This window comes from Salvelinus fontinalis, chromosome 16 (assembly GCF_029448725.1).
Source record: "Salvelinus fontinalis isolate EN_2023a chromosome 16, ASM2944872v1, whole genome shotgun sequence".
Lineage (NCBI taxonomy): Eukaryota > Metazoa > Chordata > Actinopteri > Salmoniformes > Salmonidae > Salvelinus > Salvelinus fontinalis.
Window position 1 is genome coordinate 34213937 of NC_074680.1, and position 12009 is coordinate 34225945.

At 43.5% G+C, this 12009-nt stretch overlaps 1 protein-coding gene across 1 annotated transcript in view; it reads left to right on the plus strand.

Moving 5' to 3' along the window:
* Window positions 1–568: 568 nt before the first annotated feature.
* LOC129813061 (protein Daple-like) overlaps window positions 569–12009 on the plus strand; it is a 98683-nt gene continuing 87242 nt past the window's right edge. The window contains exons 1-2 of the mRNA XM_055865209.1: window positions 569–990; window positions 5873–5973. Coding sequence (XP_055721184.1) covers window positions 829–990; window positions 5873–5973 — 263 coding nt within the window. The 5' untranslated portion in view covers window positions 569–828. The remainder of the gene's footprint in view (window positions 991–5872; window positions 5974–12009) is intronic.

Sequence of the window (12009 nt, forward strand, 5' to 3'; positions counted from 1 at the left end):
TCCTATTCTGCTATTGTTTGTGTTCCATTTTGAAAATGGTTTTCCTAAAATATGTCTGGGAAAGAATGAAAACTTTTAGAGGATGTTCTTTTGTCACTGTTATGGAATCAAAAGTCTTGTGTGCCCTTCATGTATTATTTTGCTGCTGTGATGAGTGTGATACACCTACATTTTTGGAAATGTATGACACCAAATTTCTACCAGAACCTCTGCTTGACATATTCTCAACAGGGACACACTCAATAGGGATGGACACAGTCTTCAGGGATTTTCGTAGCAGGTTAGGAGAGCATTTTCTAACTTTAACCTCAGTGTCCTAGCCTGCTACGAAAAAGTCACTTCATTACCGAAGTGTAATGAAAAGAGTGTTTCCCATTCTCAATAGCCAATAACTGCAGTTATTGGTTCTGGACAGTGGAGAGTACTCTTGGGCAATTTAAAATATTTAATGTTTTGTTCAGTTTTCTGGGGTCGTGGATTGGCTGTTCTTTGTTTGGGGTCGTATACCATATTTGATTGGCTATCCATGCTGTCACTGAAGTGCGCTATTCATAGTTGGATGGTTGGATGATGCGCCCACTAGTTAGGTTTTGCTGTGTGTGAAACAAGTGTTGATGCAAGTGTGAACGCGTTTACTTCGTTCTGCTTTTATTACTGTTTAAGATGAACTTCGAAAACGCAATCAACATTTTGAAAGACTGTGACATGCACAGTATTTTTTCGGTCATGGGAAACTATATATCGCCGTGATGATTTGTTATGTGTAGAGCCCCAACAACGTGTCGTTTATCTTCGATGTCTCACGGCATTGGTCCGTCTTGACCAGGCATGCAAGGTCCCTTGAGAAGAACGAGTTACTGCGAAGGTTTGGGCGGTGACCACAAATTTTCGGATTTAAGAACTGGGAGGAATTGTGTGAAGTTTCTTAAAATGGATATTACAGTGTCAGAGTTGATGGAAAACTTCATGGATACCCCGCTGGTGGTGTGGGTAAGTAGCCTAGACTGAATGTAGTGCACTCAGAGCAAGTGTGTTGGTGTGTCCTAGTAACCTACTGTTAGCCAATGTATTACATTTTGAACTGGTCCATCTCCTAAACCAGTCCTGGTGATGTTTCACTTGTTCGTTTTTCTGTTTCTCACATACAGTAGCAGAGTAACTGACTCTATTGAAGGGATGCAATACCATTATTCCACGAGCGATTCCATCATATGGCGGTGGAAAACGCTATCTCAAGCACTGATCCAGAATCTCCCATTTCAGTTGGGTTGATCTGGTGACTGACACACACTTTAAACACCCTACCCTCGTTTGAGACCCCTCTTTCAAAGTCACTGATATCTTCTAGTCATGGCAGCCAAAATAATGAGCAACTGGGCATTTTTATACATGACCATAAGCATGATTGGACATGAGTTGCTTAATAAACACCTGTGTGGAAACAACTGCTTTCAATATACAGTACCAGTCAAAAGTTTGGACACCTCATTCCAGGGTTTTTCTTAATTTTTACTATTTTCTACATTGTAGAATAATAGTGAAGACATCAACTATGAAATAATGCAAATGGAACTGTGTATAACCCAAAAAGTGTTTAACAAATCAAAATATATTTATATTTGGGATTTTTCAAGGTAGCCACCCTTTACTTTGACAGCTTTGCACACTCTTGGCATTCTCTCAACCAGCTTCATGAGGTAGTCACCTGGAATGCATTTCAATTAACAGGTGTGCCTTGTTTAAAAGTACATTTGTGGAATTTCTTTCCTCAATGCGTTTGAGGCAATCAGTTGTTTTGTGACAAGGTAGGGTTGGTATACAGAAGATAGCCCTATTTGGTAAAAGACCAAGTCCATTTTATGGCAAGAACAGCTCAAATAAAAAGTCCATTACTTTAAGACATGAAGGTCAGTCAGTTTGTGCAGTCGCAAAAGCTATTAAGCGCTATGATGAAACTGGCTCTCATGAGAACCGCCACAGGAACGGAAGACCCATAGTTACCTCTGCTGCAGAGGTTGAATTCATTAGAGTTAACTGCACCTCAGATTGCAGCCCAAATAAATGCTTCACAGAGTTCAAGTAACCGACACATCTCAAGTCTGTCCTTCGGTCTGATGAGTCCAAATTTGAGATTTTTGGTTCCAACCGCCATGTCTTTGTGAGACGTGGAGTAGGTGAACTGATGTTCTCTGCATGTGTGGTTCTCACCATGAAGCATGGAGGAGGAGGTGTGGTGCTGTGGGAGTGCTTTGCTGGTGATACTGTCAGTGATTTATTTAGAATTCAAGGCATGCTTAACCAGCATGGCTACCACCTCCAGGCTGTGTAAGGGCGATTTGTCCAAGAAGGAGAGTGATGGTGCTGCATCAGATGACCTGGCCTCCACAATCCCTCAATCTCAAAGAAATTGAGATGGTTTGGGATGAGTTGGACCGCAGTGAAGAAAAAGCAGCCAACAAGTGCTCAGCATATGTGGGATCTTCTTCAAGACTGTTGTAAAAGCCAGGTAAAGCTGGTTGAGAGAATGCCAAGATTGTGCAAAGCTGTCAAGGCAATGGGTGGCTACTTTGAAGAATATATAAAATTGTTAGATTACTTGTTAGATATTACTGCATGGTCGGAACTAGAAGCACAAGCATTTCGCTACACTCGCATTAACATCTGCGAACCATGTGCATGTGTCAAATAAAATTTGATTTGATAAAAATGTTTGGATTTAACACTGGTTACTACATTATTCCATATGTGTTATTTCACAGTTTTGATGTCTTCACTATTATTCTACAATTATTCTACCCTTGAATGAGTAGGTGTGTCTGAACTTTTGACTGGTAAGCCACGGGAATACATGCCATGGCCACATGAAGCAACGTGGATACATGGAATGGCCACGTGGATACATGGTATGACAGACAATGGTAGGAGTGTTGGCTACAGCACATAGGGTTACACTGTGCCATCAGGCTATGGCTAAAGCACATTCAGTAGAGCACCAGGCTATGGATTAAGCACATTTATGACAGTCAACGACTACAGTACCATACACCATGGCACCAGGCTATGCTTTTAGCACAAATAGTATGGCACCAGGCTATGGTGGGAGAGTGCATCATTTGAGTAGACCAGTGTAATGGCAGGCCTACAGCATCATTTGAAAGGCCCAGGGTAATGGCAGCAGGTGGGGGTCAGGGTCCCTGGCTGGACCCTCCTGTTTGGCCAGTCAATTGGACTGGCGGCTGCTTTTTCCTCCCTAACTTGCTCTCCTACGGTCTTTGTGTTCTCTCACTGGGCTCAGGCATCCTTTCTGCTAGCCCTGACCCACCTTAGACTGATAACAGCAGATTCAGGGGCGGCAGGTAGCATAGCAGTTAAGAGTGTGGACCAGTAACCAAAGAACGCTGGTTCAAACTAGTGATGCACCAATGTCACATTTTTGGTCAATAATGATATTTTACATTTTAGCGTCCTTTTAAGCATTCTAGTACAGTTAAATAGATCAAACACACACACATGGACGTAGTGGTCTAAGGCACTGCATCTCAGTGCAAGAGGCACCACTACAGTCCCTGGTTCGAATCCAGGCTGTATCACATCCAGCCATGATTGGGAGTCCTGTAGGGCGGTGCACAATTGGCCCAGCATCGTCCGGGTTTCGGACGGGGTAGGCCGTCATAAATAAGATTTTGTTCTTAACGGACTTGCCTAGTTAAAAGGTTACACACCCCACTGACCAAAAGTTATTTTGTCGGCATTTACATATGTCCCATTACCAGTAAAACATAATCAAAACCTATTTCTTTCACTTACTTGCTGTTTCGTTGTTTGTTTGTTCAGTCGTTTCATTCTCAACCAGGATTTCATCATACATGTCAAGCAGTGAAGTTTCAGCTCTGTCTGTCCGTGGCCTCTCTTCCTCGGTGCGCACTGTCACTGTGTCCATTTCCATCTTGTCCAGCTGTGTCTAACATTTCACGTAAACCCTGTTTCTTGTCTGCATCGAAGTAGCGGTCCTTGTACATAGCATCGAGCATGGTGGTGACAGTAAAGAGAGAATGCCCCTGAATCGCTTGTTCACAGCCTGTCGGCAGTTTTGTTGAGCAGGCGTTTCAATGCCATGACAGAGGGTATCACGTCTGCTGCAGGTGCAGCTGATGAGCTTATTTCTTGAGTCAGTTGTTAGAATGGAGCTAGCTAGTGTGTTCATGTTTCAAACATGTTCTCAAATGCCGTTGAAATAGCAGCTGCGGTATGAGAACAGCACATTCATGAGCATGCAATACTACTTTCCTCAGTACTAAATCCTCGAAGACCCACTATGCTGTCAGACTCGGCATGCTCATGGGGCTGATATCGTTGGTCCAAACGTCAGTCATGAAGCTGATAGCAGTGACGCTAATACTGTGTAACTCCTGTTATGAGAATTTTGTTATCAATGTTCATAAACTTCAATTAATCTACTCAGTCTGCAACCCAGAGTTTGTAAGATTCTGGTTGAATGAAGCAGACGAGTCAGCTTACAATAGTCAAAATGTTTATTCATGAGAATGTTCTGAAGTCCATTATACAAAGACATCCATTTTATAGCTGCACATACTTCCACACAAACAGTAGGTATCCTACGCACATACTTCCACACAAACAGTAGGTGAGTTTTATCCTTCTCCATAGTTCTCACCACTGTGTATCACTACCCAGCCGACAGTTCCATTCCCCGAGATTAGGGAAACGTTGAGAGGTACTCCCTATGCTATCATAAGTTTCTCAGAGGCCTAGTCAGGTTGGTTCAAACACAGTTTAATTGTTCTCTGGGTTTTTTCTTCGGCACACACATACAAGTTCAAATCCTAAGCTACGCCATGCTCAGACAGTCTGTGTTTTTCCACTATAAAGATACATTGTTTAATCTAATTCTGACTAAAACTACACACATCATCACATTATAATTTTATGATTCTAATCAATTTCATACAATTATAAGGTTTCAGAGTGGAATTATTTTATCATTATCTTTCAACATATAAATTATTTTATCACTCCGGAAAGGCAACATCTGAAAAATAGCGTACTTGGTACTGTGTACTGGTGCTCGACCAGTCGGCGAAAGCCAACATCACCCAAGACAGAGAACGGATGATTTTCAAGGGCAATGAATTCCATTATCTTGGCGTTAATGGATTTCGCTTTTGAGTTGTCTTGCTGAAATGTTCTTACTCTTTCAAAAGACTGCTCGACTTGTTGACTGGTCGATCCACACAGCAGACATTGTGGGCTAGGTTAGGAATGCTGTGTTGCAAGTGTAGTGCTACATTTTATGTGGTGTCCCTACGTCATCTATCTACGTTATATAGGTATGCACGTCAGCTTTGACATCAGTTTTGCACCGTTAAACTAGACATCGTGCCGATGTTGGCGTTTTTAACTAATATCGTCCGATTCCGATATGCTCACCGATATATCGTGCATCCCTAGTTCAAACCCCCGAGCCAGCAAAGGAATTAACCCCCAACAAGAATTGCTCCCCGGGCGATGATGACGTGGATGTTGATTTAAGGCAACACCCCGCACCTCTCTGATTCAGAGGTGTTGAGTTAAATGCGGAAGACACATTTGGGTTGAATGCATTCAGTTGTGCAACTGACTAGGTGTCCCCTTTTCCCACCTACAGTACCTCCTGGCTCCTATATCTACAGTCTAAATATCTTTACGTGCTCAGTCTTAGACGTATATGGCATTGATGGCTGTCAGAGCAGGAAATGTGTCTGTATTCTTGGAAACTGAAAGTACTAACAACCAGATGTGACCCATCTCTTCATAGTTGAGCTGAGCTCTTAGTATTCCATTCATGTCTTCCTTCTCTCCTCTCTCTCTGCAGGTGAAGACCTTTGGACCACTGGGCTCTGGCTCAGAGGACAAGCTCTCCATGTTCATGGATCTGGTGGATGGGGTCTTCCTGCACAAAATCATGACACACATGTGAGTGTGTGGCCTCAATCTACCTCCTTTCGTAACCACATCCTGGCATGGCTTCCCCTGGCATCTGACTGTGTTCATCCTGGCATGGCTTCCCCTGGTATCTGACTGTGTTCATCCTGGCATGGCTTCCCCTGGTATCTGACTGTGTTCATCCTGGCATGGCTTCCCCTGGTATCTGACTGTTCAGAAACCTTCCCCATGCCATCATGGCTCACTGACTGGACTCTCACTCACTCTTTTACCTCCTTTCCCGCCCCTCATGAGTCAATGTGATCCTAAAGTCTCTCTTTGTGTCTGTCTGCACACCTCTAGGGGTGTCTAACTCATTTTCCCCCACGGGCCACATTTGGTCTTCAACGAGGTCCAGAAGGTTGAACTGAAAATTGGCAAAATATAGGCCCTCTAGTTGTAGTTTTATTTCATTATTTTTGATGCTTCCTGACTGTCTAGTGATTAGTATCGAGCTGGATGGTCAAGAAACTGTGATGGAAGAAAATGTGTTGAAATTTTTATGAAAATGAAGCTGTTTAGAAATTATAATGGACTTATATTCATACTATATTCACACTATCATTTCTACCAGTGGTGAATATTAGGTACTTTTTCCATACTTGAGTAAAAATAAAGATGCCTTAGTTAATAGAAAATGTCTCAAGTGAACGTTACCCAGTAAAATCCTACTGGAGTCAAAATAAAAAAGTATTTGGTTTTAAATATACTTAAGTATCAAAAGTAAAAGTATAAATCATTTGAAATTCCTTATATTAAGCAAACCAGACAGAACTATTTTTTTTTACATTTAGGATAGCCAGGGGCACACCCCAACATTCAGACATCATTTACAAACAAAGCATTTGTGTTTACTGAGTCCGCCAGATCAGATGCAGTAAGGATGACCAGGGATTTTCTCTTTAAGTGTGTGAATTAGACAATTTTCCTGTCCTGCTAAGCATTCAAAATGTAACTAGTACTTTTGGGTGTCAGGGGAAAATATATGCAGTAGCAAGTATATTATTTTCCTTAGGAATGTGGTGGAGTAAAAGTGGTCAAAAATATAAATAGTAAAGTAGAGACCCCCCCCAAATACTTAAGTATCAAATCAAGTTTATTTTATATAGCCCTTCGTACATCAGCTAATATCTCGAACTGCTGTACAGAAACCCAGCCTAAAACCCCAAACAGCAAGCAATGCAGGTGTAGAAGCACGGCGGCTAGGAAAAACTCCCTAGAAAGGCCAAAACCTAGGAAGAAACCTAGAGAGGAACCAGGCTATGAGGGGTGGCCAGTCCTCTTCTGGCTGTGCCGGGTGGAGATTATAACAGAACATGGCCAAGATGTTCAAAATGTTCATAAATAACCAGCATGGTCAAATAATAATCAGGAATAAATGTCAGTTGGCTTTTCATAGCCGATCATTAAGAGTTGAAAACAGCAGGTCTGGGACAGGTAGCACGTCCGGTGGACAGATCAGGGTTCCATAACCGCAGGCAGAACAGTTGAAACTAGAACAGCAGCAAGGCCAGGTGGACTGGGGACAGCAAGGAGTCATCATGCCCGGTAGTCCTGACGCATGGTCCTAGGGCTCAGGTCCTCCGAGAGAAAGAAAGAGAGAAGGAGAGAATTAGAGAGAGCATACTTAAATTCACATAGGACACTGGATAAGACAGGAGAAGTACTTCAGATATAACCAACTAACCGTAGCCCCCCGACACATAAACTACTGCAGCATAAATACTGGAGTAGTACTTTAAAGTATTTTTACAACACTGATTTTTACAGTTTATTTGTTTTTGTCATTTTTAGGTATATTGATTTAGTTTGTCTGTTTGGTTAGGACTAAGAGGCCCTCACAGCGTCAGAACTTTTGAGCTCAGAGATGAATTGTCTGTCTACTGAAAACAGTGAACACAACCATCTCACTGAGGGGGGAAATGTATGTGAATATATTGAAGTATGTTTTCTTTTTCACATAATGATTATGTGATAGAGAGTTTGCTCTGACACCGAAATGGCTGCTTTTCTGGCAAAACGACTGCCCAGACATTGTCTGACAAAATGATATGGCTCAGGCTTTCTCTAAACCTGTCACAGGTCTCAGGCTTTCTCTAAACCTGTCACAGGTCTCAGGCTTTCTCTAAACCTGTCACAGGTCTCAGGCTTTCTCTAAACCTGTCACAGGTCTCAGGCTTTCCCTAAACCTGTCACAGGTCTCAGGCTTTCTCTAAACCTGTCACAGGTCTCAGGCTTTCTCTAAACCTGTCACAGGTCTCAGGCTTTCTCTAAACCTGTCACAGGTCTCAGGCTTTCTCTAAACCTGTCACAGGTCTCAGGCTTTCTCTAAACCTGTCACAGGTCTCAGGCTTTCTCTAAACCTGTCACAGGTCTCAGGCTTTCTCTAAACCTGTCACAGGTCTCAGGCTTTCTCTAAACCTGTCACAGGTCTCAGGCTTTCTCTAAACCTGTCACAGGTCTCAGGCTTTCTCTAAACCTGTCACAGGTCTCAGGCTTTCTCTAAACCTGTCACAGGTCTCAGGCTTTCTCTAAACCTGTCACAGGTCTCAGGCTTTCTCTAAACCTGTCACAGGTCTCAGGCTTTCTCTAAACCTGTCACAGGTCTCAGGCTTTCTCTAAACCTGTCACAGGTCTCAGGCTTTCTCTAAACCTGTCACAGGTCTCAGGCTTTCTCTAAACCTGTCACAGGTCTCAGGCTTTCTCTAAACCTGTCTCAGGTCTCAGGCTTTCTCTAAACCTGTCTCAGGTCTCAGGCTTTCTCTAAACCTGTCTCAGGTCTCAGGCTTTCTCTAAACCTGTCTCAGGTCTCAGGCTTTCTCTAAACCTGTCTCAGGTCTCAGGCTTTCTCTAAACCTGTCTCAGGTCTCAGGCTTTCTCTAAACCTGTCTCAGGTCTCAGGCTTTCTCTAAACCTGTCTCAGGTCTCAGGCTTTCTCTAAACCTGTCTCAGGTCTCAGGCTTTCTCTAAACCTGTCTCAGGTCTCAGGCTTTCTCTAAACCTGTCTCAGGTCTCAGGCTTTCTCTAAACCTGTCTCAGGTCTCAGGCTTTCTCTAAACCTGTCTCAGGTCTCAGGCTTTCTCTAAACCTGTCTCAGGTCTCAGGCTTTCTCTAAACCTGTCTCAGGTCTCAGGCTTTCTCTAAACCTGTCTCAGGTCTCAGGCTTTCTCTAAACCTGTCTCAGGTCTCAGGCTTTCTCTAAACCTGTCTCAGGTCTCAGGCTTTCTCTAAACCTGTCTCAGGTCTCAGGCTTTCTCTAAACCTGTCTCAGGTCTCAGGCTTTCTCTAAACCTGTCTCAGGTCTCAGGCTTTCTCTAAACCTGTCTCAGGTCTCAGGCTTTCTCTAAACCTGTCTCAGGTCTCAGGCTTTCTCTAAACCTGTCTCAGGTCTCAGGCTTTCTCTAAACCTGTCTCAGGTCTCAGGCTTTCTCTAAACCTGTCTCAGGTCTCAGGCTTTCTCTAAACCTGTCTCAGGTCTCAGGCTTTCTCTAAACCTGTCTCAGGTCTCAGGCTTTCTCTAAACCTGTCTCAGGTCTCAGGCTTTCTCTAAACCTGTCTCAGGTCTCAGGCTTTCTCTAAACCTGTCTCAGGTCTCAGGCTTTCTCTAAACCTGTCTCAGGTCTCAGGCTTTCTCTAAACCTGTCTCAGGTCTCAGGCTTTCTCTAAACCTGTCTCAGGTCTCAGGCTTTCTCTAAACCTGTCTCAGGTCTCAGGCTTTCTCTAAACCTGTCTCAGGTCTCAGGCTTTCTCTAAACCTGTCTCAGGTCTCAGGCTTTCTCTAAACCTGTCTCAGGTCTCAGGCTTTCTCTAAACCTGTCTCAGGTCTCAGGCTTTCTCTAAACCTGTCTCAGGTCTCAGGCTTTCTCTAAACCTGTCTCAGGTCTCAGGCTTTCTCTAAACCTGTCTCAGGTCTCAGGCTTTCTCTAAACCTGTCTCAGGTCTCAGGCTTTCTCTAAACCTGTCTCAGGTCTCAGGCTTTCTCTAAACCTGTCTCAGGTCTCAGGCTTTCTCTAAACCTGTCTCAGGTCTCAGGCTTTCTCTAAACCTGTCTCAGGTCTCAGGCTTTCTCTAAACCTGTCTCAGGTCTCAGGCTTTCTCTAAACCTGTCTCAGGTCTCAGGCTTTCTCTAAACCTGTCTCAGGTCTCAGGCTTTCTCTAAACCTGTCTCAGGTCTCAGGCTTTCTCTAAACCTGTCTCAGGTCTCAGGCTTTCTCTAAACCTGTCTCAGGTCTCAGGCTTTCTCTAAACCTGTCTCAGGTCTCAGGCTTTCTCTAAACCTGTCTCAGGTCTCAGGCTTTCTCTAAACCTGTCACAGGTCTCAGGCTTTCTCTAAACCTGTCTCAGGGTTTGAACCACATCCTGTGCTCTGGAACTTCAAAGGGTATCTATTTATGCCTACTCTGAATTGCAGGCTGAGCCTGTGCAGTCAGTGAACATTTACACTTTGTGTAGAAACTCCCTGTAATGCTGTGACTGTGTCATAGAAGCTTAATTCAACCTGTGAAAAAGTAAATCCAGAAGGTCTGACTCTACTGTTCTCTTGAGCTATTGCATTGAACAGCTTGACATACATCTTCTTTTCCAATTGACATCTTGAAGTGCAGGTGTATTTGTGTTGTTCGGTCTGCTTCCATCACATAAACCACAAGTTCTTTAGTGTTGACACTCTTTACTTCATTGACATACTTCAAAGTAATCAAGTTCAACAGTTATATTCCAATTATGTGCTCATTTATTTAGTTTGACTAATTCAAGTGATGGTTTCTGACATGGGCTACCACTTCTCTCTCCTCTCTATTTTAATTCCACTTCTCTTCTTTCCCTCATTCTCTTCTCGTGCCTAGTGTTTGTCCCTTTGTGTTGCTCCCAGCTGTGCTAACCGGACAGGCCCCCTCAATTGTCTCAAGGCTTAAAAATCCTTATTTAACCTGTCTGCTCCCCTTCATCTACACTGATTTGAAGGGGATTTACAAGTGACATCAATAACGTATCATAGACTGACCAGGTGAATCCAGGTGAAAGCTGTCATGGAAAGAGCAGCGGTGACAATGTTTTTAACGCTCAGTGTATAGCCTAGTTCCTCTCTGGCGAATGCACACAGGTGTCTGAGCTGTTTACATTAAACCTATTCCATAGATGAGTGGAGAGCTGGAATCCTCAAGGCCAGCATTTCCAGCAGCAGAACTCACTCCACACACACACAGCCCCTCTGCCTATTCTTATTACCCACCAGACCTCATCAGACTCCATAATCAGCCACAGGGCCATTGCTATAGCCTGCCCTACTGCATGGCAACATGCAAGCTTATGGATTTCCTATGTGTACACAGACCTCCTATGTGTGTCAATGTTCTCAGCTTTATATGTACATGAGGGTGCATACTGTATGTGATTAAAGACCCCTCTGACTCTTCCAGATACATTCTATTTGTCATGGGAATGTTTCTCCACTACTCAAGCATGCTTGGGGGCTGTATTCTAGTTTTGCTGATATAGGATAAGCTTTACCTTCTAGATAATACATAAGATTAGATTGACAGGGGAGCACTGAACCTAGATCAGCCCTCCTACTCTGAGGGGCGTTTTGGATACAGACCTTGTGCTGCTTTCCCAGCTGCCCAGTGGGAACTGGAAATGGGCATGGGTCATGTCAGAGAAGGCTGTAAAGGTAGAACTAAAGGCAAGCGGTACACAAGTTGACCTGAATAAAAAAACTGTTCCTTGTTTTTAAACTAAAGCCCTTTCAGAGACCTACTGGAATACAGAGCCAAGCTTGGCAGTATTTGCATGGTGTGCCCACAACATTATGTAAATGAGGTTGGCACAAACAACGCCTATCCAGAGCAGGCCCTCCATGCAGCCCAGCCTAGCCAGGAACCGGGGCTCCGTCTGAAATGGACCCTTATGGTCAAAAGTTTTACACTATATACAGTGCATTTGGAAAGTATTCAGACCCTTTCCCTTTTTCCACATTTTGTTACGTTACAGCCTTATTCTAAATTTGACAAAGTGAAAACAGGTTTTTAG